We start from the raw sequence: 25310 nt of genomic DNA on the forward strand, positions 1-25310 counted from the left end.
TGCAGTTCGTGGGTTTGAGCCCCGCATCAGGCTCTGTGGTGGTATCCCCTGCTCGCTCACGCTCTCTCTCTCTCTCAAAAATAAGTAAACATTAAAAAAATGTTTAAATAGCAGCTTTCTTTAAGTGGAAGGTCATCTAACAACGTAGCACAATCTCCTGTAAAATACCAGAATCCCCTCTGTACCCTTCCTGACAGGCTGCTAACCAAGTGATGGGAAATTTATTACCTCGGATCTTGGCAAGATCAAGCAGCAATGGCCTCAGCAGCAATGGCCAACTTGTAGCCTTTTGCAGGTGAAGGAGATAAGATTTCCATGAATAAGTAATGGAAATCTACACGTCACACAAAACCTTTGCTTTAGACAGTTTCATTATTTTCTCTCTCGGACTTCCTTTTTTAATGTGTCATTTATTTTCAAGAGAGAGAGAGAGAGAGAGAGAGAGAGAGCGAGCAAGTGGGGGAGGGGCAGAGAGAGAGAGAGGGAGACACAGAACAAAGTAGGCTGACAGCACGGAGCCTGATGCCAGGCTCGAACTCACCAACTGCGAGATCATGACCTGAGCTGACGGTTGGACGCTTAACCGACTGAGCCACCCAGGTGCCCCTCTCTCTCCGAATTTTTATAAAAGTTATTAACGGGAGTCAACAATCACTGGCTTCAGTTTCATTTCTTTTCCCAGGTCTTACCCTTTTAGAAGGGCATGCTTCTGAGTAGTGAAATGGTTAAATGCAAGCGGCAATCAAGAGGGCCAGAAAAAGGTAACCTATTAATCCTCAGACTGGATTGTCACGTCCTGAGAGTTCCAAATTAGCTCTACTGTTTTCAACCTCCAGGCATTTGCAATTCTTTTTCTTAAATATAATTTATGGTCAAGTTGGCTAACATGTGGTGTATGCAATGTGCTCTTGGTTTTGGGGGTAGATTCCTGCAATTCATTGTTGAGAGTCTCTTAGGGCTTTTGCATTTGCATTTGCAATTCTTTTTGGTCCCTCGTCTGCTTCAGACCCCAATGCTCTCGAACGATAGAGGGAGGTCAGCTCTGAGTACTTCTCCAAGGAAAAGCAGGAGTCCAGAGGCATGAGGGAGCAGGGCTTGAGACATGACCCTTCGGTCCCCTGCTCAGTTAAAGGACAGTCTACCGGTGGTGAGCAACCCTGTGATCATAAGCAAGCAGGGCTTCCGGGCTGAAGAACCCCAGGCATTACTGACTTCTGCCTGTGGACTCCCAGAAACCCAGATCTTCTAACCTCGACTCTACCATTCACCAGGGACCTTGAACATGATCTTCAAGTTCTCTGAACCTCAGTTTCTTCATCTTTCAAATGGGGATAATAATAGTCTACTTTACAGATTTTCTCTGGGGATCAAGTGAAATGATCTACATCAGGTGCCTGGATGATGGGAGCTTCGCAAAGAGAGGGAAGCAGTTATTGGTGCTGGTCATCTGGCCGGGGCTCAAGCATGTAGAGGAGACAGGGCTCATGTTGTTCACAAAGAGGTGGCATTAGGCTGAAGAAGAAAGGGGACTCTCTTTTAAAAGTTTCTGAAATAAAGAAGCCCTGTTTATAGGTACTCCTCACTAGAATTCTACCATGCTTTCTGGGAAAAAAAAAAAAGGCGGGGCACAGGGAGAGAGCGAGAGAAATGTGGGCACTGGTACTAGGACCGCAATAAATTGAAAACTGCCTCTATCCTCCTCCTGCACTCTTGGGGCCTTTCCAACATTCTCTTTCATCGCCCAAACACATGAGTCACACAGTAAGACACAGGCACGTGAAGATCAAAAGTTAAGACCATGAAAAAGCGAGACACAAAGACTTACAGCTTCTCCATCTTGTAAGCATGTGAACAGATAAACTGAAGTCTAAGCCCTTGGTGGAGGGTTATGTTGGGTCAGCTCCCCCACGTGAACTTGCTCCGGCCAATCCTCGCTTCCACTCTGAACACAAATGATGTTGTAAGGGTGGCAGTGAATGCCTCTCACGTCTTCCTCTGCCCAGTGCTTTAGGGATATACAGGGGTGGCCCGTGGGAGAGTGTCAGAGATGCCGCTGAGGGGGTGAGTGGTACACGATGGCCTCAGTCCTGGAAACCCACCACAGTTGGGAAACTTTAAACTCCCTAGGAGAAATCTAAGATGTCTAAGGTCAATGTAAAACTGAGCCAAGGAGAAGCCTATTTACATAGGTGGCCAACGAGGGGGCTCATTAAGGCACAATTCCTGAGCGTAGCGTTTTGCTTCTGGTTACTCACCGTAGCGGTTCGCCTCACAGACACGGAAGGTCCTGCATGGCTGTCACATCTGTGGAAAAAATGTAAAATGATTTCTTTGAACAAGTGCCTCGCTTTCACCAGGAGGACAATCAATCAACGGTACCTCTGCCGTGATATCTTGGTATCTTAGGAAGATATATTTCTAACGTCCTTTAGGGAGACACTTCTTGGCTAATGCTTGTTGAAAACATTTCAGAAACTTTTTCCTATGATTGTTTAGGCTCAACGTTTTACATCTTCGTATGTCAGGCAGCCAAGAAGAAATTACCTAATACTGGATTTGGACTGGAACGCAGCACAAAGACATAAAAACAAAAATAGTTACACGTGTCGAGCGCTTACTATATGTCAGTGCTCTCGTGCTCTACGCGCATGTTATCTCATTTCAATACGTCACTCTTCGGAAGAGGATACTATGACTGCTGTCATTTTACAGAGAAGTTAGAAGACACTGCCTGATGTACACAGTTAGTGATGAGCTTAGAGCCGGCCACAGGCTCATTAAATCCTGAGCACTCCTTTTTAAGTAAGGCACATGGACTCTTCTTGCAAATGGGAAATAGATTTCCGTACATTTTTATTTTAAAGAGGGTCTGGGCCAGACACAATTCACAAGGGAATCTTTAGAAAGCAAGCCTTGTAAAGGTGGCTTCTGGATGTTTGTTTTTATAAAGATGCCTTATTTGGGGCGCCTGGTTGGCTCAGTCAGTTGCACATTTGACTTTGGCTCAGGTCATGATCTCAGAGTTTGTGGGTTCGAGCCTGGCTTCAGTCTCTGTGCTGACAGCTCAGGGTCTGGAGCCTGCTTCAGATTCTGTGTCTCCCTCTCTCTCTGCCCTCCCCCACTCGTGCTACATGTCTCTCTTTCAAAAATGAATGAACATTTAAAAGAAAAAGGTGCCTTATTTGCTATGAAGCCATCTTGGAAAATAATTATGCTTTTACCGTTTATGTTGCTTCACTCAAATTCAGTAGGTAAAAAATTTACAAGACATGGGTCCCAAACTGAGATCGATTTTAATCTTTGAGATCCATAATCCTGTGCCAAGCAGCGCTCTGCCTGAATTACAGCTCAAGATTTAAGAGACGGCAATGATTCACTGCTCTGTACAAGATGAGGTCCTGTCCTCCCCCAAGAGAACAGCAAACGGAATCAAGAATTAAACAAACAAACTGGGACTTCAGGTCAGATCAATCAAAACTGGCAAGAGGCAGTTTTCTTTTATCTGAACTCCTAGCTGCTTCGTGGTTCCCCAGAGTTGGGCATAAAATCTGGGAGGCCAAACAATGTTTATATGTTAAAGATATCCAAATCAAACAGTAGGAAAGAGTAGATACACAAAGAGAAGAAATACAGTTGAACTGGTATGAAAGGTGGAAAACAGCAGGAGGAAGGGCCCAGAGATGGGAAGGAGCCAGGCCGCTTGGGAACGGGAAAGTAATTCAATCTGCCGGAGCCAAGAGAACATACCAGATTGTGAAGACTCTTTCCAGAGCCCTGGGGGCCGCAGTGCCCACAGAGCACCCACGCAGCTCACCAGCCGGGGCAGGGATATTGTCCCCAAGGAGGGCAGGAGGGAGAATGATGTGACCCATAGGGTAGCAGGAGCATGACTGGGGTGGAGAGCCTCCGAGGGTGAGGGCGAGCTGTGCGCGGGGCGGGGTGTGGGGAGGGGATGTGTGCCCTCCCCCCCGCCCCTCCCCTAATGGTGTGCAAGGCCAAGTGTGGGTGACCTTGTGGATTTGCTGGCGGGGCACAGGACTCAAGTGGCTTGGAGGCACAGAGTCTCTGCACCCACTCCCAGACCCTCCTAAAGGTGAATTCATGTTTCTGATGTGAACAGCTCTCCCTGGCAGAGCGAATAAAAGCAGCAGTGGGGGGGCACCTGGGTGGCTCAGTCGGTGGGGCGCCCGACTTTGGCTCAGGTCATGATCTCGCGGTCCGTGAGTTCGAGCCCCACGTCGGGCTCTATGCTGACAGCTCGGAGCCTGGAGCCCGCTTCGGATTCTGTGTCTCCCTCTCTCTCTCCCCTCCCCCGTTCATGCTCTGTCTCTCTCTGTCTCAAAAAAATAAGTAAACGTTAAAAAAAAATTTTTTTTGTTAAATAAAAAATGAAAGCAGCAGTGGGGTCACTGGAAGCAAGGCTGGTAAGAGTCCACGGACCCGGCGACTTCATGGGACACGTGGCTACCTCATCTTCTGCATTTGCTTGCAAGCCCTCCTGATGCCCTATCTTCAAGATCTCTCACATCCAACCCCACATCTCTAGCTCACTCACTCTGCCGACTAAACTTCTGTCATTTCTCTCCTGGACTCTTCTCCATCCTTCACACTACCCACAGAGATCTGTCTAAAACGCAAATGTGATCATATCAATCCCCTGCTTAACATCTTACAAGGTGTTATCCAAAATCTTCACTTGACACAAGACTCTTTTATCTGATGAGCCTCCTAGACCGCCCCTCACCTTTCAAGCCTTATTGCCCCGCACTCCAGTCATCTGTAGGTACCTATATGCTAGGCTTACCGAATTTATTTCACTTCCATAAAATCTTCTCTTGTCTCTATACCTTTGCAGATACCATTCAGAAATTCTCACTCAGTAGATTAGAGTGTGGCTCAAGACTATTCTTTTTAAAGGGGCACCTGGGTGTCTTAGCCAGTTGGTTAAGCATCCAAGTCTTGATTTCGGCTTAGGTCATGATCCCAGGGTCATGAGATGGAGCCCCACACGTTGGGCTCTGCACTGAGTGTGGAGCCTGCTTGGGATTCTTTCTCTGTCCCTCTCCCTCTGCCCCTCTCCTGCGCTCTCTCTCTCTCTCTCTCCCTCCCTCTCAAAAACAAAGAATATTCTTTTTAAAAACCAGAACCCCAGGTGACTTACCCCAAATACTGATGGAACACGTTCTAAGCATTGGCCATGGAAGAACTCCATCTGGATGACCATGGGCAAGTCAGACCCTCATGTCCAAAATGGACTTCTGCATGGTCCTCCTGCATGACCACTCCTTCCCATCCAATCAACCAACAGATCCTATTGATTCAAACTCAGAAATCCCTTTCAAAACCACCCAGAGCTCTACATCCCCCCATTTGTACCCCACGCAAGACATTTATCATCTGCTTTGTTTCTGCTCTAGTCCTTTTCTTGTCCCTCTCCCTCCAAGTTTTGTTCCAATCCAGCCCATTCTCCATACTTCAGCCAGAGTGATCAGGACAAAGTGCATCACACTACTTCCCTGTTGAACATTTTACATGATTTTTATTTGCTCCCAGGGGAAAGTTCAAATTCTTCTCTGCATTCGTAAGGCCCTATACCATCTAGTCCCCACACACTTCCCAGCCTCGTCTCTCACCTTTGCATATCCCTCTGCCATGAGGAATCAGCACACCTCTGAGCATGTGCACAGACTTTGCCCGAAACATTTTTCTACCACCTGTTTGCCAGGACAACTCTTGTCCTTGAACATTTTCCCTGGAAGAGTGTTCCAGGCTCAACAGTCTAACAAACACTCCATACGTGCTCCCAGAGCATGTGGAACTGCCCCCCATCTTAGCACTATTATGTTTCTCTATTTCCTTTTTGTTGTCCTCACAAGACCAAAACCGGGGAAACCAAGGGCTGTAAGCTTTGCTCCTCAGAGCCATGAGCGGTATTCCTTGAGCCCTCTTCGTTGAAGAAATCAGCAAATGTGTTCATTTTTATCCTCATATCTGCCCCTCCTCTTATATTTCTTCCCCACCAACCGACAGCTTCCTAAGTCAGAGAGGAGAGTTCATCTCCATTCTTCCTTCATCTTCACCCGACACATCCAATTACCAGGTTCTCATGATTCCACAATCTAAATCCGTGCACGAATCTGTCTGCCTTTTGCCCTCCTCTGGCCTGCCTCCTTAGTTCAGGCTGCCACTATCTCAGCGCTACCTTACCTGGTCTGACTCGAGCTTTGTCCCCTCATGTCTGTTCTTGGGGCCGCACCTGGGTCACTTTCCCAGCCTTGGCTCTACTGGTATTTCTTTGGGGATACTTAGCAACATTTCTGACCCCTACCTACGAGACACCCTAAGTTCTCACCCTTCAGTTGCGAAAAGCAGAAATGGCTTCGGACATTGCCAAATGTCTTTTGCGGGGCAAAATTGCCCCTGGTTGAGAAGCGCTGAGCTGAAGTGATCTTTCTAAAGTGACGATCTGATTATGTCATTCCTCTGTTTAACAGCTATCAATGGTACATGTGTACCTGCACACCTGCATGGAATACACCAAAATATTTTAGTGTTTGTCCAGGTCAGTAGGTCGTGGGTGACTTTATATATATGAAATATATATATACATATAGGGGCGCCTGGGTGGCGCAGTCGGTTAAGCGTCCGACTTCAGCCAGGTCACGATCTCGCGGTCCGTGAGTTCGAGCCCCGCGTCGGGCTCTGGGCTGATGGCTCAGAGCCTGGAGCCTGTTTCCGATTCTGTGTCTCCCTCTCTCTCTGCCCCTCCCCCGTTCATGCTCTGTCTCTCTCTGTCCCAAAAATAAATAAACGTTGAAAAAAAAAATTTTGAAATATATATATACATATATATGAAAAATGCCATTACTAGCAAAAGTGATTAATGGCTTCCCACTGTCTACAGGATCAAGTCCAAGCTTCTTAGCCCTCCACATCCTTAGCACTGCTGGGCCCTGTGTTCTGGCCTCTACCGGCCTCTCACTCCACCTCTCACGGGTCTTACCTTATACCAGGGCACTGAACCTCAACCACCTACATGAGTTTCTACTTTGTCCAGTCTCTACACCTTGGCTGTGTCAGTCTTTCTGCCCAGTGCAACCTCCCGACTCTTAATTACCTAGCTCAGTCCTATATGTCCGTTCACAATTGGCTCTCCTCTTGCAGGAAGGTTTCTGGTCCTCCAGTCTGAGTTAAGCGCTTCTCCTACACGATCTCACGGCAGGAATACCACGCACCTTCCCTAGCACTCACCATATTGCACCGTCACCTCTGGTGACTCGGCTGCCACCCAGGCTGCAGTTAGGCTGGACGGTATCCCCGTGTGAACTCCACAGGGCATCCTTTTCTCAAGATACTTACAGTCATTTTCCAGAAAACTGCCGTGGGAAAGACATGAGCCCACGATGTCCCACCACGTCCCAGAGTTCTGTGCCGCACCTCACACCCAACCACATGCAGGATTCTGGCGTCCCCTCCTAGCCTGAAGTTCTCCGGGCAGGGACTTTGCCTTAGTTTCACAATTTTATCTCCAGCACTAACCACAGTTCGTGATCCAGAGTAAGACTTTGATAAAAGCCCCATAAAAAAACAGAAGAGAAACCATCGCCTGGGCTAGCAGTACCCTTGCCAGGAGTTCCGACAGCCCTTATTACCACAGCGGAACAGGAAGCTCTACCGCTGTGGTTTCCAAACCCGACTGAGCATCCAAATATCCTGGAGAATCTAAAATAAGTAAATAGATAAAGCTCCCTGTGCCCCATGTCAGCCCTTCCGAATCAGGATCTCAGATTTGGGGATCTGAGGATCTGTCATTATTTTTAAATTGTTGATGAGATTATAATAATGATCAGCTGAATCACCTGAACCGCGGGCCACCCAGGCTGAAACCCAAAACCACTCCCCTTGTCCTGCCTCTTGTCATCAGAACGCTGCCGTCTGTCTACCTGTGGAGACCACACCTGGCTTCACCGAAGGAGCATTTCCCAAGAAGGATCTTGCTCCCTCTGACTACTCCTTGCCATCGAGGTGTCTGAGATTTTTGTATCTTCAAACTCAGGCATTTGTAGTGAGTAAGAGGCTCAATAAATAAATAAATGAATGAATGAATGAATGAATGAATAAAACAACCAGAACCCAGGGGGAAAAATACCATCTGCCTTTTATTCTTTGCACATTTTAGTTTTTTAAATGTTTTTATTTATTTTTGAGAGAGACAGAGCACGACTGGGGGAGGGGCAGAGAGAGAGAGGGAGACACAGAATCCGAAGCAGGCTCCAGGCTCTGAGCTGTCGGCACAGAGCCTGACGAGGGGCTCAAACCCACGAGCCATGAGGTCATGACCTGAGCCGATGTCGGATGCTTACCTGACTGAGTCCCCTAGGCGCCCCTCATCCGCCTTTTCAACTTTCCAGAATAGTATCTGAATGTCTTGCTTATGTAATGCGAGGTTGCAGCCGGAGCGCCTAAACTGGGTACACCCTGTGCATCAGGCAAATTTGGGCATGTCTGAGGAGGAGCGAGGTGTATTCACCAAAGCTGCTTGCATCTCAAGGGGAAAAAAGAACCTTCCTGAAGTCACAGGGTAATGGGCAGGTGCTCACAGCCGGAGAGCAGCTGCCACTTTCCAATCTCCACTGCACACGGGTACTTACATGCGTGAGGCACGGTGACGGTCCTCAAAGGAAAGAGGTGATCTTAAATTTATTTTTTAATTTTTTTTAAGTTTATTTATTTTGAGAGGGAGAGTGTGGGGGAGAAGCAGAGAGAGAGAGGAGGCAGAGAGAGAAAGAGAGAGAGAGGAGAGAGAACCCAAGCAGGCTCCAAGCTCTCAGCACAGAGCCTGAGTGGAGCTCATGACCTGAGCTGAAGTCGCATGATTAACCGACTGAGCCACCCAGGTGCCCCTCTTAAATTTAACTGTACAAGCTACTCAGGAGCCTTATGAACTAGTTCCCTTGCATTTTCACGTTGCCTGAGTTCTGGGACACCACCAAATAAGGAGTAAGGGGGGAAATCCACATCCCTAAAATTGCCACAACGAACCGCAGTTTTAAGAATGAAGGTGGCCCCCTTGCAGAAACCACTTTGCTGTGGATTATGTGGTACCATGAGACACAGAGTGGCAGGCCCAGCATGCATTCATGGTGGGGAGGGCATCACTGGAATAACAGGGGTCTGGGATAAGAAACGAACAACCGTAGATGCTCTTTGGCAGCCAGGAAGATTGCATTTGTAAGCTCATGACGTATGCTACTGGGTACTTGCCGAACTACGTGGAAGGAAGTTTTGAGGCTCTAGGTTACCGAAATTTCCTGCTGGGGCTCTGAGCACTATGTCACAGGCATTAAATGCCCTATGACAAGACGGGAGGAAACACAACGCCCAGGGAAATGTTGGGGGAAAGATACATGCAATATACATGCACATGTCTCTCAAAATTGTTGGCTAGCAATAAATAAATCAAAACATGAATGGAAAATATTTGTCCTTTTTCCTAGCAGTGGGGAGGAGTCACAGAGGATATAGTTCAATCATTTACAAGCAGGATTCAAATAATAATGGGATAGGAGTGCCTGGGTGGCCTAGTTGGTTAAGCATCCGACTCTTGATTTCAGCTTAGGTCATGATCTCAGTTTGTGGGTTCGAGCCCCACATCGGGCTCTGACAGCATGGAGCCTGCTTGGGATTCTCTCTCTCCCTCTCTCTCTGCCCTCCCCCAACTTGTGCTTTCTCTCCATCTCAAAATAAATAAACTTAAAAAAATAATAATGGGATAATTCGGGAAACGCATATATCTGAGAGAAGAAACTAGTCATATCTGAAGCAGAAATGGCAAAACTTTTTGCCTTTTTGTTAATCCATTAAGTCACTATGTTCCCATGGCTTTTTACCACTGATATTAGAACATTAAAGCTTCAATATATCATATACTTCTACTGGCTGGGCCTTTCTTTTTAAGTTTATTTATTTATTTTTGAGAGAAACAGAGACAGTGTGAGTGGGGAGGGGCAGAGAGGGAGAGAGAGAGAGAGGGAATTCCAAGAAGGCCTTGCACTGTCAGCACAGAGCCCGATGCAAGTCTTGAACTCACAAACCGTGAGATCATGACTTGAGCCTAAACGAAGAGTCACACGTTCAACTGACTGAGCCACCCAGGCACCCCTGGCTGGGCCTTTCTAAAGTGAGTACCTGGGGTGCCTGGGTGGCTCTGTAGGTTAAGCGTCCGACTTCGTCTCAGGTCATGATCTCACAGCCTGTGAGTTCGAGCCCTGCATCGGGCTCTGTGCTGACAGCTCAGAGCCTGGAGCCTGCTTCGGATTCTGTGTCTCCCTCTCTCTCTCTGCCCCTCCCCTGCTCTCGCTCTGTCTCCATCTCTCTCAAAAATAAATAAAGTTAAAAAAAAAAAACTTTTAAAGTGAGTACCTGATGAAATGACCAAATCCATTTTCTTCTGGGGAGAGTTATCCATTATCCAGCAGCATTTCTCAGTTAAACCACAGCTTAAAAGATGGAAAGTAATTTCTCTGATACTCAAGTCTTTCAGGGCTGAACAGAAGGCTGTGTTTTGCCCAGAGGGCTTGTTTCCCTTTCTGTGATTTGCAAAAGATCCTCTAAACTGCTTTGCTGACTTGTTCTCCGGAGCACCCAGTGTGACAACGTTGAGCCTTGATGGCTTAGGCAAGTAGAAACCTGAATCCTACTTGGCACAGGATGACTGTGCTTTCCGGAGCCCTTTGCCAGTCCCTCCTGGTGCAGTAATAGGCGAGGAGGAGCTCTTGAATCATGGATTTAGAAGGCTGATTTTGTATTTCAAAAGATCAGAACTGCCAAAGAAAGTCAAGTTCTACTTAAGAGGAAACAGTGTCTGGAAGAGGACAGCACATGATGTATATTCCTACCTTAAACCACCTCCTGGCCACACACACACACACACACACACACACACACACACTCAGAATTTATATCCAAATATTTACGTCACACACATATTTAAAAATGAAAAGGACACATTTGTACAGCTTACCTACTGAAACTTAAGAGCAAAAAATAGTGCCTTCATGATATGCTGTACCCGCACATTCCATTTCCACTTTGCAACTAAAAATGTATTTAGAGAAGACACATTTGGAAAACTGCCGAACATCCACATACATACTTGAAGGATAAAATCTGTTTCACATCTGCATGCTTATTTTTATGTTTCAGTGCGCCCAGTTGTAAAAAAGCTACAAGTCGTTTTGGTCTACAAGAAGGACGGTTGCTAAATAAGTTTCCTTTTTTTTTTTTTTTTCCAATTTGGTCTACAACCAAAAAAACATGGGGCTGCCTGGGTGGCTCAGACGGTTAAGCGTCGGACTTCGGCTCAGGTCACGATCTCACAGTTCGTGGATTTGAGCCCCCTGTCGTGCTCCCTGGTGTCAGCCCAGAGCCTGGAGCCTGCTTTGCATCCTCTGTCCCCTCTCTCTCAGCCCCTCACCCCCCCGCCCTTCTCAAAAATAAATGAACATTAAAAAAAAGACAAACACGGGGCGCCTGGGTGGCTCAGTCGGTCGGGCATCCGACTTCAGCTCAGGTCGTGATCTTGTAGTTTGTGAGTTCGAGCCCCACGTCGGGCTCTGTGCTGATAGCTCACAGCCTGGGTGCTGCTTCGGTTTCTGGGTCTCCCCCTGTCTCTGCCCCTCCCCTGCTAGTGCTCTTTCTCTCTCTCTCTCAAAATTTAATATACATTAAAACACACACACACACACACACACACACACACACACACACACACACGATACCCAGATGGAGAATCTAGATTTTCTGTCTCCTCGGACCCACTTGTGCAGTGGCTTGCAACATGAGCTTGGAAATAACTTGCCCACAGAGTGAACAGGTTCCTCAACTTTTCCTGGTTTCCCGATGGGAGACGGCTGAGCTATCTAAAACTCTGCCTTACAGAAAATCACCGAAAACACAAATTACATCACAAGTTCCAGCTACACCACGTGCCAGGAGTATTTCTCTTCTTATAAAACGCCTGTCCTTTAAAGGACACACTCGTGGGCTTTAAACCCCCAGGCGAGGGCAAACACTCTCACGAAGAAAAAGCCACTTACCTGTTTGAAGAGCACTTCCTGACAAGCGGCTCTGGGGGGGACCGGCACCGAAACCTACGTGCTGCTCAGCCCTCCACTATTTCGGCAAAGACCAGAGCAGGCTCAGGTGGGAGCTGGGCGCGAAACACCGTTCGTCCACCCGGGAGGGGAGAGGGGAGCCCAGGGTTCTGTTCTGCAGGCCGGGCAGCCTCTCCCCACGCCCACCGGCGGCGGGCCACGGGCTGTTGTGCAGCGAGGGTGTCCTCGGGCACCTCCTATCCAGCGCAGCAACGCCCCCTTTCTAATCGGTGGACACATCACATGTGAGGCCGACACCTTAAGAGGGCGGGAAGCTTCTCAACCAGGAAGACAGGCCGAAAATATTTAGCAGTCAGCTCAACGGCACGTAAGCAAAGCTTGGCTTGTTTTTCACAAAACGATCTAACGACCCATGAGTCAAGACGAACTGATTTACACGGGTTCACACTGCGAACGATCCGGAACTATGCCTCCACTCTCCCCAAAACCTCCCTTCCTGCACCTGAAGCTGAAACTCTGGGTAACCACATCAGAGAAGCTGTCCTGAAACCTGCCAGTCACAGGAACACATTTATTCCCTCGGTTTAAAAAATACAATTTTCCTCTATTCTCTGTCCTCATCTTATTTACTTTCACTTCAATCTTTACACGTCATCTCTCCTTGTGACCACAGATACCTATATCCCCAAGGAAACAGTAGTTTTGATTTAAAAATATCTTCCCGACCAGGCTGGGTACACACCAGCCTCAGGAAGCAGTGGGGGTAACTGTCAATGATTCTCCCCAACAATTTTTTTTAATGTTTTTATTTATTTTTGAGACAGAGAGAGAGACAGAGCATGAGCAGGGGAGGGGCAGAGAGAGAGGGAGACACAGAATCCGAAGCAGGCTCCAGGCTCTGAGCCGTCAGCCCAGAGCCCGACGCGGGGCTCGAACTCACAGACGGCGAGATCGTGACCTGGGCCGAAGTCGGATTTTTTTTTCATGTTTTAATGTTTATTTATTCTTGAGAAGAGAGAGAGAGAGAGAGAGAGAGCAGGGGAGGAGCAGAGAGAGACAGAGACACAGAATCCAAAGCAGGCTCCAGGCTCCACACGGTCAGCACACAGCCCAACGCGGGGCTTGAACTCACGAACCATGAAATCATGACCTGAGCCACAGTCAGACGCTTAACCGACTCAGCCACCCAGGCACCCCATTTCTTCCCAACATTTAACCCTTCATCCACCCAGGGCACTACCTGCGACGTGTGCAATTGGTTAGGAGTTGGATTCCCAAAGAGCCAAGTTTCGTGGTTTCATAAGGACTTTGTCCCTATGAGAGCTAAGTCCCGTCTCCTTTGTTCCTATCTGAATTTAAAGCCTGAGAGCAAACATTAAACATTCTGAACACAAAACAGGCCACTGGCCTCTGGCATCAGATAACTAGTGAGCCGTCACATGATCTGAATTTCACTCACCCTTTCTGTGCCGGTGACAGAAGCTTTGAAGTCTCCCTTCTGGATTTTCTGAATGAGAAAAGGGAAGAAAATGACGATCTGAAGCTCAGCCGGGAAGAAACAGACATGGGGTTTCTTTGATGAGATGTAGTTTTAGATCCTGACGTCTGTAATTCCACACGATCTAGACGAACATTGGAGAAAGGGGGCATCACTCAGTATTTCCGGGTGAATGTATCTCCGAGAACTAAGACTTTGATCTTGCTTCCCACCTCCCTTTGCAGACTGAAAACGCAGCAGGCATTCCCCCATGGAGACCCGAGGAATCAGGGGAGCTCTGTGCCCCTGACGGTTCTGCTGAACAGAGAAAATGCTTGGAAAGGGCAGGGAGGCTTTCAATACGCACCGTGGACCACAGTTCCGTGGGACATCCCTCCCTGTAAACCAGCTGTGCCAATCTGTTCAAGGCCCAAGGTGGGGTGTCAGGGACCTCATTCAACTTTCAAGTGGCTTTTAGCTGCCCCGTCCTTCAGACATTTTTATTTTAGTACTTTAAAACCATAGTGACAGATACTATACATGTAACTTTTTGCAACCAAAGAAAGTCAAGGAAAAGGAAATGAAGCCATTTAAAGTGTTCCTTAGTTCCATCAAAAATCTATCTCTGTGTACGTGTTATTTGCTACAGTGTGGTTTCTATGCGTGCGTGCCTATAACGGAAACAGGTCTAATAGGTGTAGAGGTAATGTATAGTTACATATGTGAGTATTAAAAACCCTAAGGCAAGATCAACGTATACGAAGTCTGTAATACTGTCATACTTTTGGACATGCTGAATTTATAAACACTAGAGGGATTCCACGGAAGGGGGAAGCAGCCATGGTATACGTTGGGTTAACTTCAAAATCTGAACTGTGAGTCTTTTTACAGAGGTTTATTTATTATGGGGGCTGTAAAATGTTGTCCATATAAAGTGTGGAAATATTATTACATGTTTCTTGCTGCTACTGTAAGTAACACATTAGTCAAAGCAGTCAACGTGACCGTATCAGTGGAAGATATTTTCAACGCACTCTGTTATTCTCACAATAGTCCTGTGAAAGCAGGTTTTATTATCCTCATCTACAGATTAGAAAAACACAAGTGATGGGTGAAGGTAAGTGACATGTGAATAGTCACAGAGTTGCCATGTTCCGGGAAGGCATTTACCTACGGAGCTTAATTTACCAAAGTTCCAGAAAGGTGGCAATTCTCTTATCACCTTCCCCCTCTCTTCTCCTATCGCCCCTTCTCCACCTCCCTCCCCTCCTCTGTCTCCTCCTTCTTCTGCCTCATCATCCCATTCACAGAAGTGCTTACCATGTTCCAGCTCAGCACTTTGTACGTATACAACCGCCCTATGAGGTAGGTATCATCACACCCATTTAAAGATGAGAAAATTGAGGCTTAGAGAGAATAAGTAACAGAGAGAATACTAGTAACAGAGAATAAGTAATCCATGTGAACAGTCACATGGATTCTCAAAGAATAGAGAATACAGAGAGACAGAATGGAGATCTGAATCCAAGTCTCCTTTGATACCAACTTGTGTGTTCTTTTGTTTTTAATGTTTATTTATTTTGAGAGGAAGAGAGAGAGGGAGCGCAAGTGGGGGAGGGACAGAGAGAGAGAGAGAGAGAGAGAGAGAGAGAGAGACAGGGAGACAGAGAATTGGAAGCAGGCTCCAGGCTCTGAGCTGTCAGCAGAGAGCCCAACTTGGGGCTCATACCCACAAACCGTGAGAACATGACCTGAGCCGAAGTCAGATGTCCAGCCGACTGAGCCACCCAGGCGCCCCTCAACATGGTTAAGTGTTCTTAACCACTATGCTATCTTGCCCCATTCTAAAAACACACCCCTAGGACATTACAGTACATTCTCAGTTCACTCTTCTTACTGTATGTTATGTTATAAAACTCTTGTACCTTATGATTTTAAAATAGCCCAAAACATGGATTGGTTCATTGGAGTCCTTATCTATCATACCAGGCTATAAGAAAAAAAAAATTTAGACGTGTAAGTTTTTTCCTCACCATTTTCTGCCATCCCTTTCCTTAGCCTGTATGTGAGTGGTTGTTTCAACATCTGGCTAACATCTGTTTCATTGCAAAACTTCTTTCTTTGAATTTCTTCAAACCATTCACCAGTCACTCCTTGAAGCCATCTGATATCCCTCTTTGTCTTCTGGAGTTTGCTGAAATGAAACAAAAATACCAATGTGCCCTTTAAATTTCTTCACATCAAGTGCAAACTCATGTGACAGGAGGCCAAACGTGACCTAGTAGAAGAACTGTGTAAACGGAGTCTGGGGGGAAAGCTGCTCTAGTCAGAATTTCCTTTTTACCACTGTGTCCATTTTTGGCTGTGTTTTTCTAAATACGATGACAATCTAAGTTTTGCTAGTCATTAAAACAATCAAGCTGGTAATGACAACCTGGGATGAGCAATGATCGATAGTTTAATGATATGGAAAAACCAGAATATTCTAGTTCTTTTTTAAAAAAATATTTGTAAATGTTTACTTACTTTTGAGAGACAGAGAGATACAGAGCTTGAGCAGGGGAGGAGCAGAGAGGGAGGGAGACACAGAATCTGAAGCAGACTCCAGGCTGTGAGCTGTCAGCACAGAGCCCAGCACGGGGCTCGAACTCATGAACCGTGAGATCATGACTTGAGCCGAAGTTCGATGCTTAACTGACTGAGCCACCCAGAATATTCTAGTTCTGATTACTCATTCATTCATTCATTCATTCAGTGTTTATTGAGCAATGTCCATGTACCAGTCCCAGTGTGGACAGTGGGGATTCAACACTGAATATAACAGGGTCCTTACTTGCCCATCCAGTGGCCAAAGATAGAGTTAACATGCAGAGAAGAAATGGTTGAATCTAGTTTTAGATAACAAAATTATCTGGGGGCACCTGGGTGGCTCAGTCGGTTGAAGCGTCCGACTTCAGCTCAGGTCATAATCTCACGGTTCGTGGGTTCGAGCCCTGCGTCGGGCTCTGTGCTGACAGCTCAGAGCCTGGAGCCTGCTTCCGATTCTGTGTCTCCCTCTCTCTCTGCCCCTCTCCCGCTCACGCTCTGTCTCTCTCACTCTCTCTCTCTCAAAAATAAAGCCATTTAAGAAATTTCTTTAAAAAGTAGCGAAATTCTTTACCACAAAAGCGCATGGAGGAGCCCACAGGTAATGCCAAATCTGCAAGGGCACTGGGATGTGAGATGGGAAGGGAAGGCGCCCAGAGCACAAGTGTGTCGGCCCCACGCCAGGCCCCAAATCCCACCATGCCTTCCTTCTCCTCCCTGCCCTCTCGTGCTCAGTCCTGTTTCCAATGAAAATGCTGCTCTAAGTCCTTAACTGAATCACTGGTGGTGATTTTTTTTTTTTTTTCAAAGCAGACAGTTTCGCTCCATTTCGGGAAAACGCTAGAACTGTTTGGAAATGAAAGGTAGTTAATCCAGAGGGCGAGAGAGAGAGCGAGAGCGAGCGTGCGTGCCCTGGACGGAGGCAAACAGCAGCAAGGGGAGACTGGAGCCCATGATGTGACAGGCTGGTGCGGCGCTGCTGAACACGTCGGGCTCGTGGGTGGGGTCCGAGCTTGGGCAGTTCTGCCGTCAGGGGAAGGATGGCATGTGACTCTGCATCACCCGCCCCTTTACGCGAGGTCCTCTGTGGAACACAAGTGCGGGGGAGCTGGTGTCACTAAGTAGACGGGAGCAAGCCGGCCGCAGAGCGGCAAATCTGGGGTTAAAGGTGCTGAACCGAGGTGGCTGCAACCCACGCTCCTGCTTGGGGCTACGATACTGTCGTTTTACAAAATAATCGAGAAGGAAGCCAAAGGCCATCCTGCCCAGACTTGCATTTTGAAAAGCATCAGGCAGCAATGTCACGTCCAGCCCACAACATCCGCTCGGGGCCTCCGTGTGCCAATGCCGTCACTCCCCTGTCCTGCCACGTCCCTTCCGAACAGACTCAGAGACCCCAAGTGACTGTCCCTACCGGGTGCTGGCCGTCTCCAACTTCTCAGTACCTCATTTATCAGTGCCCCGCGTTTATTCACCACCTCCGCTTCCTCCCAGTCCTCCCCCATCGCTAGAGCCCAACCTGCAGCACCAGCCCCGACGTCGACACACCCACCTCATGTCAGAGGACAGCCAAGCTACCTGACTTCGGGATTCTCCCATCAGCGTGACTGTGTCTCTTGGTTCTTATTAGAGCCTTGATGCAATAGGGACTCTCTGTGAACATAATCACACTTCACTCAATTTCACCTCAAGTTCTCACTCTACACGTGCACTCACATCCATCGCTGCCTGTTTCTTCTTCAACTTCTGGCCAATGAAGTCCGCAATCCGTATCTCTGCAGGAATGCTCATACGGTGTGAACTCTACTCTAGGAACTATGTCTCAAAGAAATAGCCCCCTTCCCTGTACATTAATTTAACTGAACTTTCTGTAGTTTCTGGTTGTTGTTGTTGTTTTTTTAACGTTGATTTGATTCTGAGAGGGGGGTGGGCAGAGAGAAAGGGAGAGAGAAATCTCAAACACGCTCCGCTGTCAGCGCAGAGCTGGATGCGGGGCTTGAACTCGTGAACGGTGAGATCGTGACCTGAGCCGAAGCTGGACGCTCAACCAACTGAGCTGTCCAGGCGCCCCCTTTATGCAGTTTCTAAAAATAAGTATGCAAAGGCAATGCAGAATCCTGGGGAAATGCACGTGACACAGAATGAAGCAAGAAAAACAAAATGCACGTTTTATCGACTATGAGCTACGTAAAATGCTGCACCCATGTAGACATAGTGGGGGAAAAAACAATTATAATTATAATTATACAGAATTTTTAATTATAGATATAATTATAGATAATAATTATAGATATCATTTCTATCTTTAGCTTTTTTTATTATGTGTATTCAGTAAATGTAATATATGAACCTATTCTTTCTTTCTGTCTGAATTTTTATTTATATTGTTGTGTTTTTTTCCATTATAATTTTTCTTGCAGACAGAGGGGAAAAAAATCAGTTGTTTTCACAAACCTAACACAAACACTATTACCATCTGGCGTGATTTTTCACATGGCTGTGACAAAATTTACTGAATATTCATGTGTGGAAGGCCTCCTATGGTACAATGCAGGGATACGATGCTGAAGAGAGCAGACACGGTTCCTACCCCATGGAACTCTCCACCCAATAAGAGGCAGACTTGAGCCCGATAACAACAGAGATGTAAAGTGACAAAGAGTGGTGAGTATGATTTATTCATTCAACACACGTTTGAAACTCTGGGTAAAGAGCAGTAAACAAGTCAAGTCCTCGCCCTCATGGAATTTACACCCTTTGGGGACAAACAGTAGAAAAGTAAACAGGTGCTAGGAGAACATGAAACAAGGAGCCTCGTCTGACGCGGGAGCAAAGATTCTCCTGCAAAGATGACACATGGCCTGAAGGATGAAGGGGTAGAGGGCAGGTGGTTCTGGCACAGAGCTTTCCAGGCAGAGGAGGAACAGCCATAGACCAAGTGCCCCCAAGGAAAGAAGCAAGGAGCTGAAATGAGGCCAGCCTGGCTGCAGTGTGGACGTGGAGACGACGGACCTACTAGCCGTAGGGCAGAGCCGAGAGGCGGCTGCTAGATCATGCAGCGTGAGCATGGGGTGAGCAGTCTGGCATTTAGTCCTGCAGCAGCAAGAATGCATTACTGACTTGGCAGTGGCATGGCACACGAGGTTCGCGTTTTCCAAAGATCACCCTGAGCTAAAAAGCTTCTGCACAACAAAGGAAATCATCAGCGAAATGAAAAGGCAACCTATGGGAAGGGAGAAACTGTTTGCAAATCATATATCTGATAAGGGGTTCATTACCAAAATACATAAAGAACACATATAAGTTGGTAGCAAAAAGACCACACGATCTGATGAAAAAATGGACAGAGGATCTGAATAGACATCTTTCCAAAGAAGGCATACAGACGGCCTGAGGGCACATGAAAAGATGCTCAACATTACTAATCACTTGGGAAATGCAAATCAAAACCACAATGAGTTCTCGCCTCACACCAGGCAGAATGGCTAGTACCAAAAAGACAAGAAATAACAAGTGTTGGTGAGGATGTGCAAAAAGGGGATACCCACGCACTGGTGGTGGGAATGTAATTTGTGCGGCCACTGTGGAAAACAGTATGGAGGTTCCTCAAAAAATTAAAAAGAGAACTACCACATATGACCCACAATTCCACTTCTGCGTATTTATCCAAAGAAAATGAAAACACTAACTCAAAAAGTACATGCGCCTCTGGAATTGTAATTGTATGCAAAAACAAAATATGACACAAACACAATTTTATATGTAATATGAAACTATATATGTATAATATATATGTACAATACAATGCATACACAATTATACACACACAACGGAATACCGTTCAGCCATAAAAAAGAATGAAGTCTTGCCATTTGCCACAACGTGAATAGAACCTGAGGGCATTATGCTAAGTGAAATAAGTCAGAGAAAAACAGATACCAGACGATCTCACTTACATATGGGATTTAAACAACAACAACAAACCAAGCTCATAGACACAGAGAACAGATTGGTGGCTGCCAGAGGTGAGGATGGGGGTGTGTGTGTGGAGAAATGGGTGAAGGGAGTCAAAACCAAGTTCTAGTTCCAGAATAAATAAATCCTGGGGACGTCATGTACAGCACCACAACCGTAGTCAATAACAGGGTAGTACCTATTTGAAAGTTGCCAAGAGAGTAGATCTTAAAAGTCATCAGCACAAGAAAACAAGTTGTAGCTATGTGTGGCGATAGATGTTACTGAGGTGATCATTTTGCAGTGTCTACAAATATGAAAATCATTATGTTGCACACCTGAAAGTAATATAATGCTATACATCAAGTATACCTCAATAATTAAAGAAAATTAATTTGTTTAAAATAATTAAAGAAATAATTAAAGAAAAATAACTAAAGAAAAAACATCCCAGCTATAGGTGGGGAGAAGATTCCAGTGTAGAAGAGGAGAGGAGTCAGGGTACTTGCAGGGTCCAGGAGAGAGAGGTGTTTTCTTAGACCAGGATGATGGTGGTGAAGCGGAAGGAAAGTAGAACGTGTTCAGAGCTACTTTGTGGGTAAAATTTGCCTCCAGGTGCCCACCGAGTGATGAAGTAACTCTGGAGAGCTAGGAGTCAGAGACATGTCAAGGAAGATGCCTCAATTTCTGATTCACACAGGTGCACAGATGATGCCATTCATAGAGATGGGGCATACGTAATCTTCAAAAAAACAACATTATATATTGAACACCTTTACCATTACTCCTCTTTGGAGCAATCATTAAATATTTGCATAATATTCAAGCTAGCATGATTTCTAGAATTTATTTACTATTCCTCTGGTGAAGAACATGACGATTTTCCCTTACAAATACCGCTGTGGGGAACACCATTGTGAATTTTCAATTTTTGCAGTGCCTTTAACAGACATTGAATTATCGCGTCCAAGAGTCAATCACATTTTTTTTTTATTCTTTATACACCCTCCCAAAATGCTTCTCACAAGGGCTGCAGCGTATTATTCACACCAGTGATGTACAAGATGGTAACTGGATACCTACAGAATACTACATGCTATTATTTTGAGTATTTTTATGTTCTGAATTTAATACTTTCAAGGTACCATGCTTGTAATTGCGGGCCACTATTTTTCTTTCTTTTTAAAACGTGTATTTATTTTGAGAGAGAAGGAAAGAGAGAGACAGAGCACACGTGAGCGGAGGAGGGGCAGAGAGCGAAGGGAGAGAGAGAGAGAGAGAGAGAGAGAGAGAGAGAGAGAGAGAATCCCAGGTAGGCTCCATGCTGACAGCCCTACTCGGGGCTCAAACTCACGAATGGTGACATTATGACCTGAGCCAAGATCAAGAGTCGAATGCTTAACCAACTGAGCCACCTGGGTGCTCCAGCTATTTTTAAGGAATTTTGTTTCCTTTGCTTAAAAAAAAAAAAAAAATGCTACATTTCTTTGATGAGTAGGGAGGTTTGATTACATTCCCACATGTCTGCTTACTAATGACATTTTGTGTTTTGGCAATTGTACATTTTATGAATTTATGACAATGCCTCAGGGTTTTTCACCGGAATGAGGCACGTTTAATAAAACACAGACTCGTTACTTTTCTTATTTACTCTAATTATTCCCCCCAGGTTTCTGACTTTCATTCTGATTAGGTTTAGGGAAGGAAAAACATAATCTGTGGATGTGCTTATGCTAATATTTGTCTCCTGTAGGCAATGAGAAATGAAATGCAGACAGTAGTACATGTAGATACATAAAAGGGCATGATTTCAAAGACACTCAGTGGCTTCTGGGGCACCTGGCTGGCTCATTCACTAGAGCGTGCAACTCTTGATCTCGGGGTTGTGAGTTCGAGCCCCACCTTGGGTGTAGAAATTACTTTAAAATAAATAAATAAGGGGAGCCTGGGTGGCTCAGTCAGTTAAGCGTCCGACTTCGGCTCAGGTCATGATCTCGTGGTCCATGAGTTCGAGCCCCACGTCGGGCTCTGTGCTGACTGCTCAGAGCCTGGAGCCTGCTTCACATTCTGTGTCTCCCTCTCTCACTCTGCGCCTCCCACACTCATGCTCTGTCTCTCTGTCTCTCAAGAATGAATAAATGTTAAAAAAAATTTTTTTTAAGGAAATAAACTTAAAAAAAAAAAAAGAAATGCAGTGGCTTTTAAAGCAGAGATATTCCAAAGCTGTCAGGAAAGTGGGTAAATACGTACAGCCAAGAGCCAGAAAACCCAAGGGTCAGGGAGTTAAAAAAAAAAAAAAAAAGGCATTGCATTTACCGATTATTAAAGGAAGTAAAACATAAATAGTCCTGGCCTTTGAAGTGAAGAAAACCCAGGAAGGGAAGCTGTGAATGACATACAAGTCTAAACTCTCTAGGTACCTATAACTCAACTCCTTAATGTTTTACACCAAAGAGTCCTACGTCCTATAAAGTATAGTCAGTACCTTTATAATGGCTGACTGAGCTGCTTCTATCACAAAGAACACAACGGTAAAAGCAGTGGTTTAGACTGATCTATTTACTTAAAAAAAATATATCAAAGCTCAACACCAGCAGAAAAAACAAATAACCTTAACCTGAAGACATGTCAACCTTAAAAGGACAGTATTTTAAGTCTCAGCTGGCCTCAGTCCGGGAGAGAGAACATTCGCTTGCAGATGGAATTCAACCAAGTTCATAGCCAGGCAGGCTGCCCCTGCTCTTCCTCCTCTATGCGGGCTTGTCACATACTCAGGCAGCCATGTGGGGCAGGCCATGCAATCTCCGCCAACGAGCAGACCCTTGAGGCTTCCAGACGACGGGCACACAATTACACACACCTTGCTGGCTTCGTCAGTCCGGCCTGACTCAACATATCAGGAGGGACGGGTGCCTACACTTGTAATCTGTTCTACCCCCAGGCTGATGAACTTGACTCCACTAAATCAGGTTTTTTCTTGCTGAGCCACAATCCCAGCCCTCTGCTCCAACTCACAATGTTCCTTCCTCATCCTCACAAATCTTCGTCGTCCCCGTGCTGCTGTGATGCCATTCGAGCACCCGCAGAACGAGTCTGTCCCCTGAGGTTCCTCCTGACGTCATGAATCTCGTCTCCCTTCTCCCACTGTGCCCCTGCTGACCTTTCCAACTCATTTTTTCTTTGCTCATCTTTACCCTGAGCAGACTTTTGTACTCATCTTCGCGGCTCACTTCCTACTAACATTCAGCATGTGCTCCGTGAATGACAGCTATCTCTTTATGTTCCATCCTTGGCCCCGCACCCCTTGTCTGCTCAGAGAGTTCAAAGAGCACTGGACCAGGGTCAGGTTCGAGCTGGGTGATCTTGGCCCAATATTTAACTTTCCTGGCTTTATTTCCCTCATTTGTGAAAGGAGGTTGGATGATGAGGCAGACTGTCACAGAACAGGTCTGCACAACTCCTCACTTCCCCAAACTTCTTTCTTTGCCATGTGACTTTGTCACTCCTGTCCCTTGGATCTAGGCTGGCCTTGGGCTTAGATCAACTGAAAGTAATTAAGAGGTATGGTCGGACTTCTGAGCCCAGGCCTCAGGAAGCCTCACAGCCTCTGCCTTCTCTCTGCCTCTCAGAATCTTGATTCTGGTGCAAAAGGAAGCCCGGGCTGGCCTCTGGGAGAATGAGAACATGAGCGGACCGGCATGGCCACCTGCCAGACCTGTGAGTGAAGAAGCCACCTTAGCCCATCCAGATGTAGCTGAGCCCGGTGGGAGAGTCCAGGCGAGACCAGGAGAGCCACCCGACTGAGTGCAGCCCACAGGGCCATCCCACAGAATTGTGAGCTGATAAACAGAAGTCCTTCTGCACCTTGAAGCCTCGGGATGGTTTGTTATGCACAACTTAAAAACATAAACACAGATGAGATTATCTTGAAGATATCTTCTGGTTTCCAATGTACGGTGAAGGGGTGCCCGGGTGGCTCAGTCGCTTGAACGTCTGATGTCGGCTCAGGTCATGATCTCACAGCTCATGAGTTCGAGCCCCGCGTCAGGCTCTGTGCTGACAGCTCAGAGCCAGGAGCCTGCTTCAGAGTCTTTGTTTCCTTCTCTTCTGCCCCTCCCCCACTCACACTGTCTCTCTCTCTCTCTCTCTCTCTTCTTCAAAAATAAACATTAAAAAAATTAAAAGATTAAATAAAATTAAATGTGCAGCGAAATGAAAAGACCCATTATTCCTACATCAGAATTAAATCATTAAGAAATATCATAAGTCTGAAAAGGGTCCTAAAACAAAATCTCATACAAAAAAAAAACAAAAACAAAAACCAAACAACCTCACCAATCTCTCGGTCTCTGGGTGAAGTTATAAAAATTAATCACAGCAGGTGCTGTGGGGCTCCTACTCACAGGATTTTGCAGCGATTATTGCTAAATCCTCACAATGCTGCGTTTGGACTTGATGTCCTCGCTTCCGGAGACTTCACTGAGCCCGCAGGCTGGAGCACTGCCCTGGGATGAGAACTCATGACCTGATAAGCATGCAACTGCTATACGTTAGCTCAGAGTGACTTTCGCCAATGAAAAAGGTAGTAACGATAACCCAAATATGACCGAGGAGCGTACAGGTGGGCAAACGTTGAGAGCAGACAATTCCCCTACGCCAGAAAGCACCAATTATACCTTCCGTTTTCTTGGCAGAAAGATCTCAAACATTTCTCAACACTGCTCCCTTAGGAGCTGCTCCTGCTGAGGGTATCCCTTCCTCTTTGTGCTATTCTCATTCCCCCTTTTCATCTCCTCACTCTCACTTTTTCTCCACTTTTCTTATGTCCTCGGCTCCTGGACACCTACAGCTGGCCTTCCTGTTCACGAACCACCTTGTTACACGTTGTTCTGCCTTCCAGGCAGCCTAGCAGACTGACCTCTATCAACCCTCCCCTCTCGGCTTCATGGACCTCTTGCCAAAGTATCTCCCAAATCCCACACCCTCTGCTGGGCTCGCAGGCTTCAACATCAGTGAACCCTAGAAAAAACTGTGCAACTGAATCCTGTACAAGTGGATTTGTCGCTTGAATCGTAGATCAAAGCAGCATTAAACTTTTCCTCCCATGCAGAAATTCAATTATTTTTTTTTTTGGTTTCATATTGCCCAGCAACCACAACACATAGAAAATCACAAAC

At 46.2% G+C, this 25310-nt stretch overlaps 1 protein-coding gene across 1 annotated transcript in view; it reads right to left on the minus strand.

The window, feature by feature from the left end:
- The window catches only part of EXPH5 (exophilin 5), a 78100-nt gene that overhangs the window by 15267 nt on the left and 37523 nt on the right, over positions 1–25310 (minus strand). The window contains exons 2-4 of the mRNA XM_047072421.1: positions 15627–15787; positions 13576–13738; positions 2256–2304 (exon numbers count right to left, since the gene is read on the minus strand). Of these exons, the coding sequence (XP_046928377.1) occupies positions 2256–2304; positions 13576–13738; positions 15627–15787 (373 nt within the window). The remainder of the gene's footprint in view (positions 1–2255; positions 2305–13575; positions 13739–15626; positions 15788–25310) is intronic.

The sequence above is a fragment of the Lynx rufus genome, unplaced genomic scaffold (genome assembly GCF_022079265.1).
Source record: "Lynx rufus isolate CCGP_SWC_20201006 ecotype Redwood Valley unplaced genomic scaffold, mLynRuf1.p SCAF_9, whole genome shotgun sequence".
Taxonomy (NCBI): Eukaryota; Metazoa; Chordata; class Mammalia; order Carnivora; family Felidae; genus Lynx; species Lynx rufus.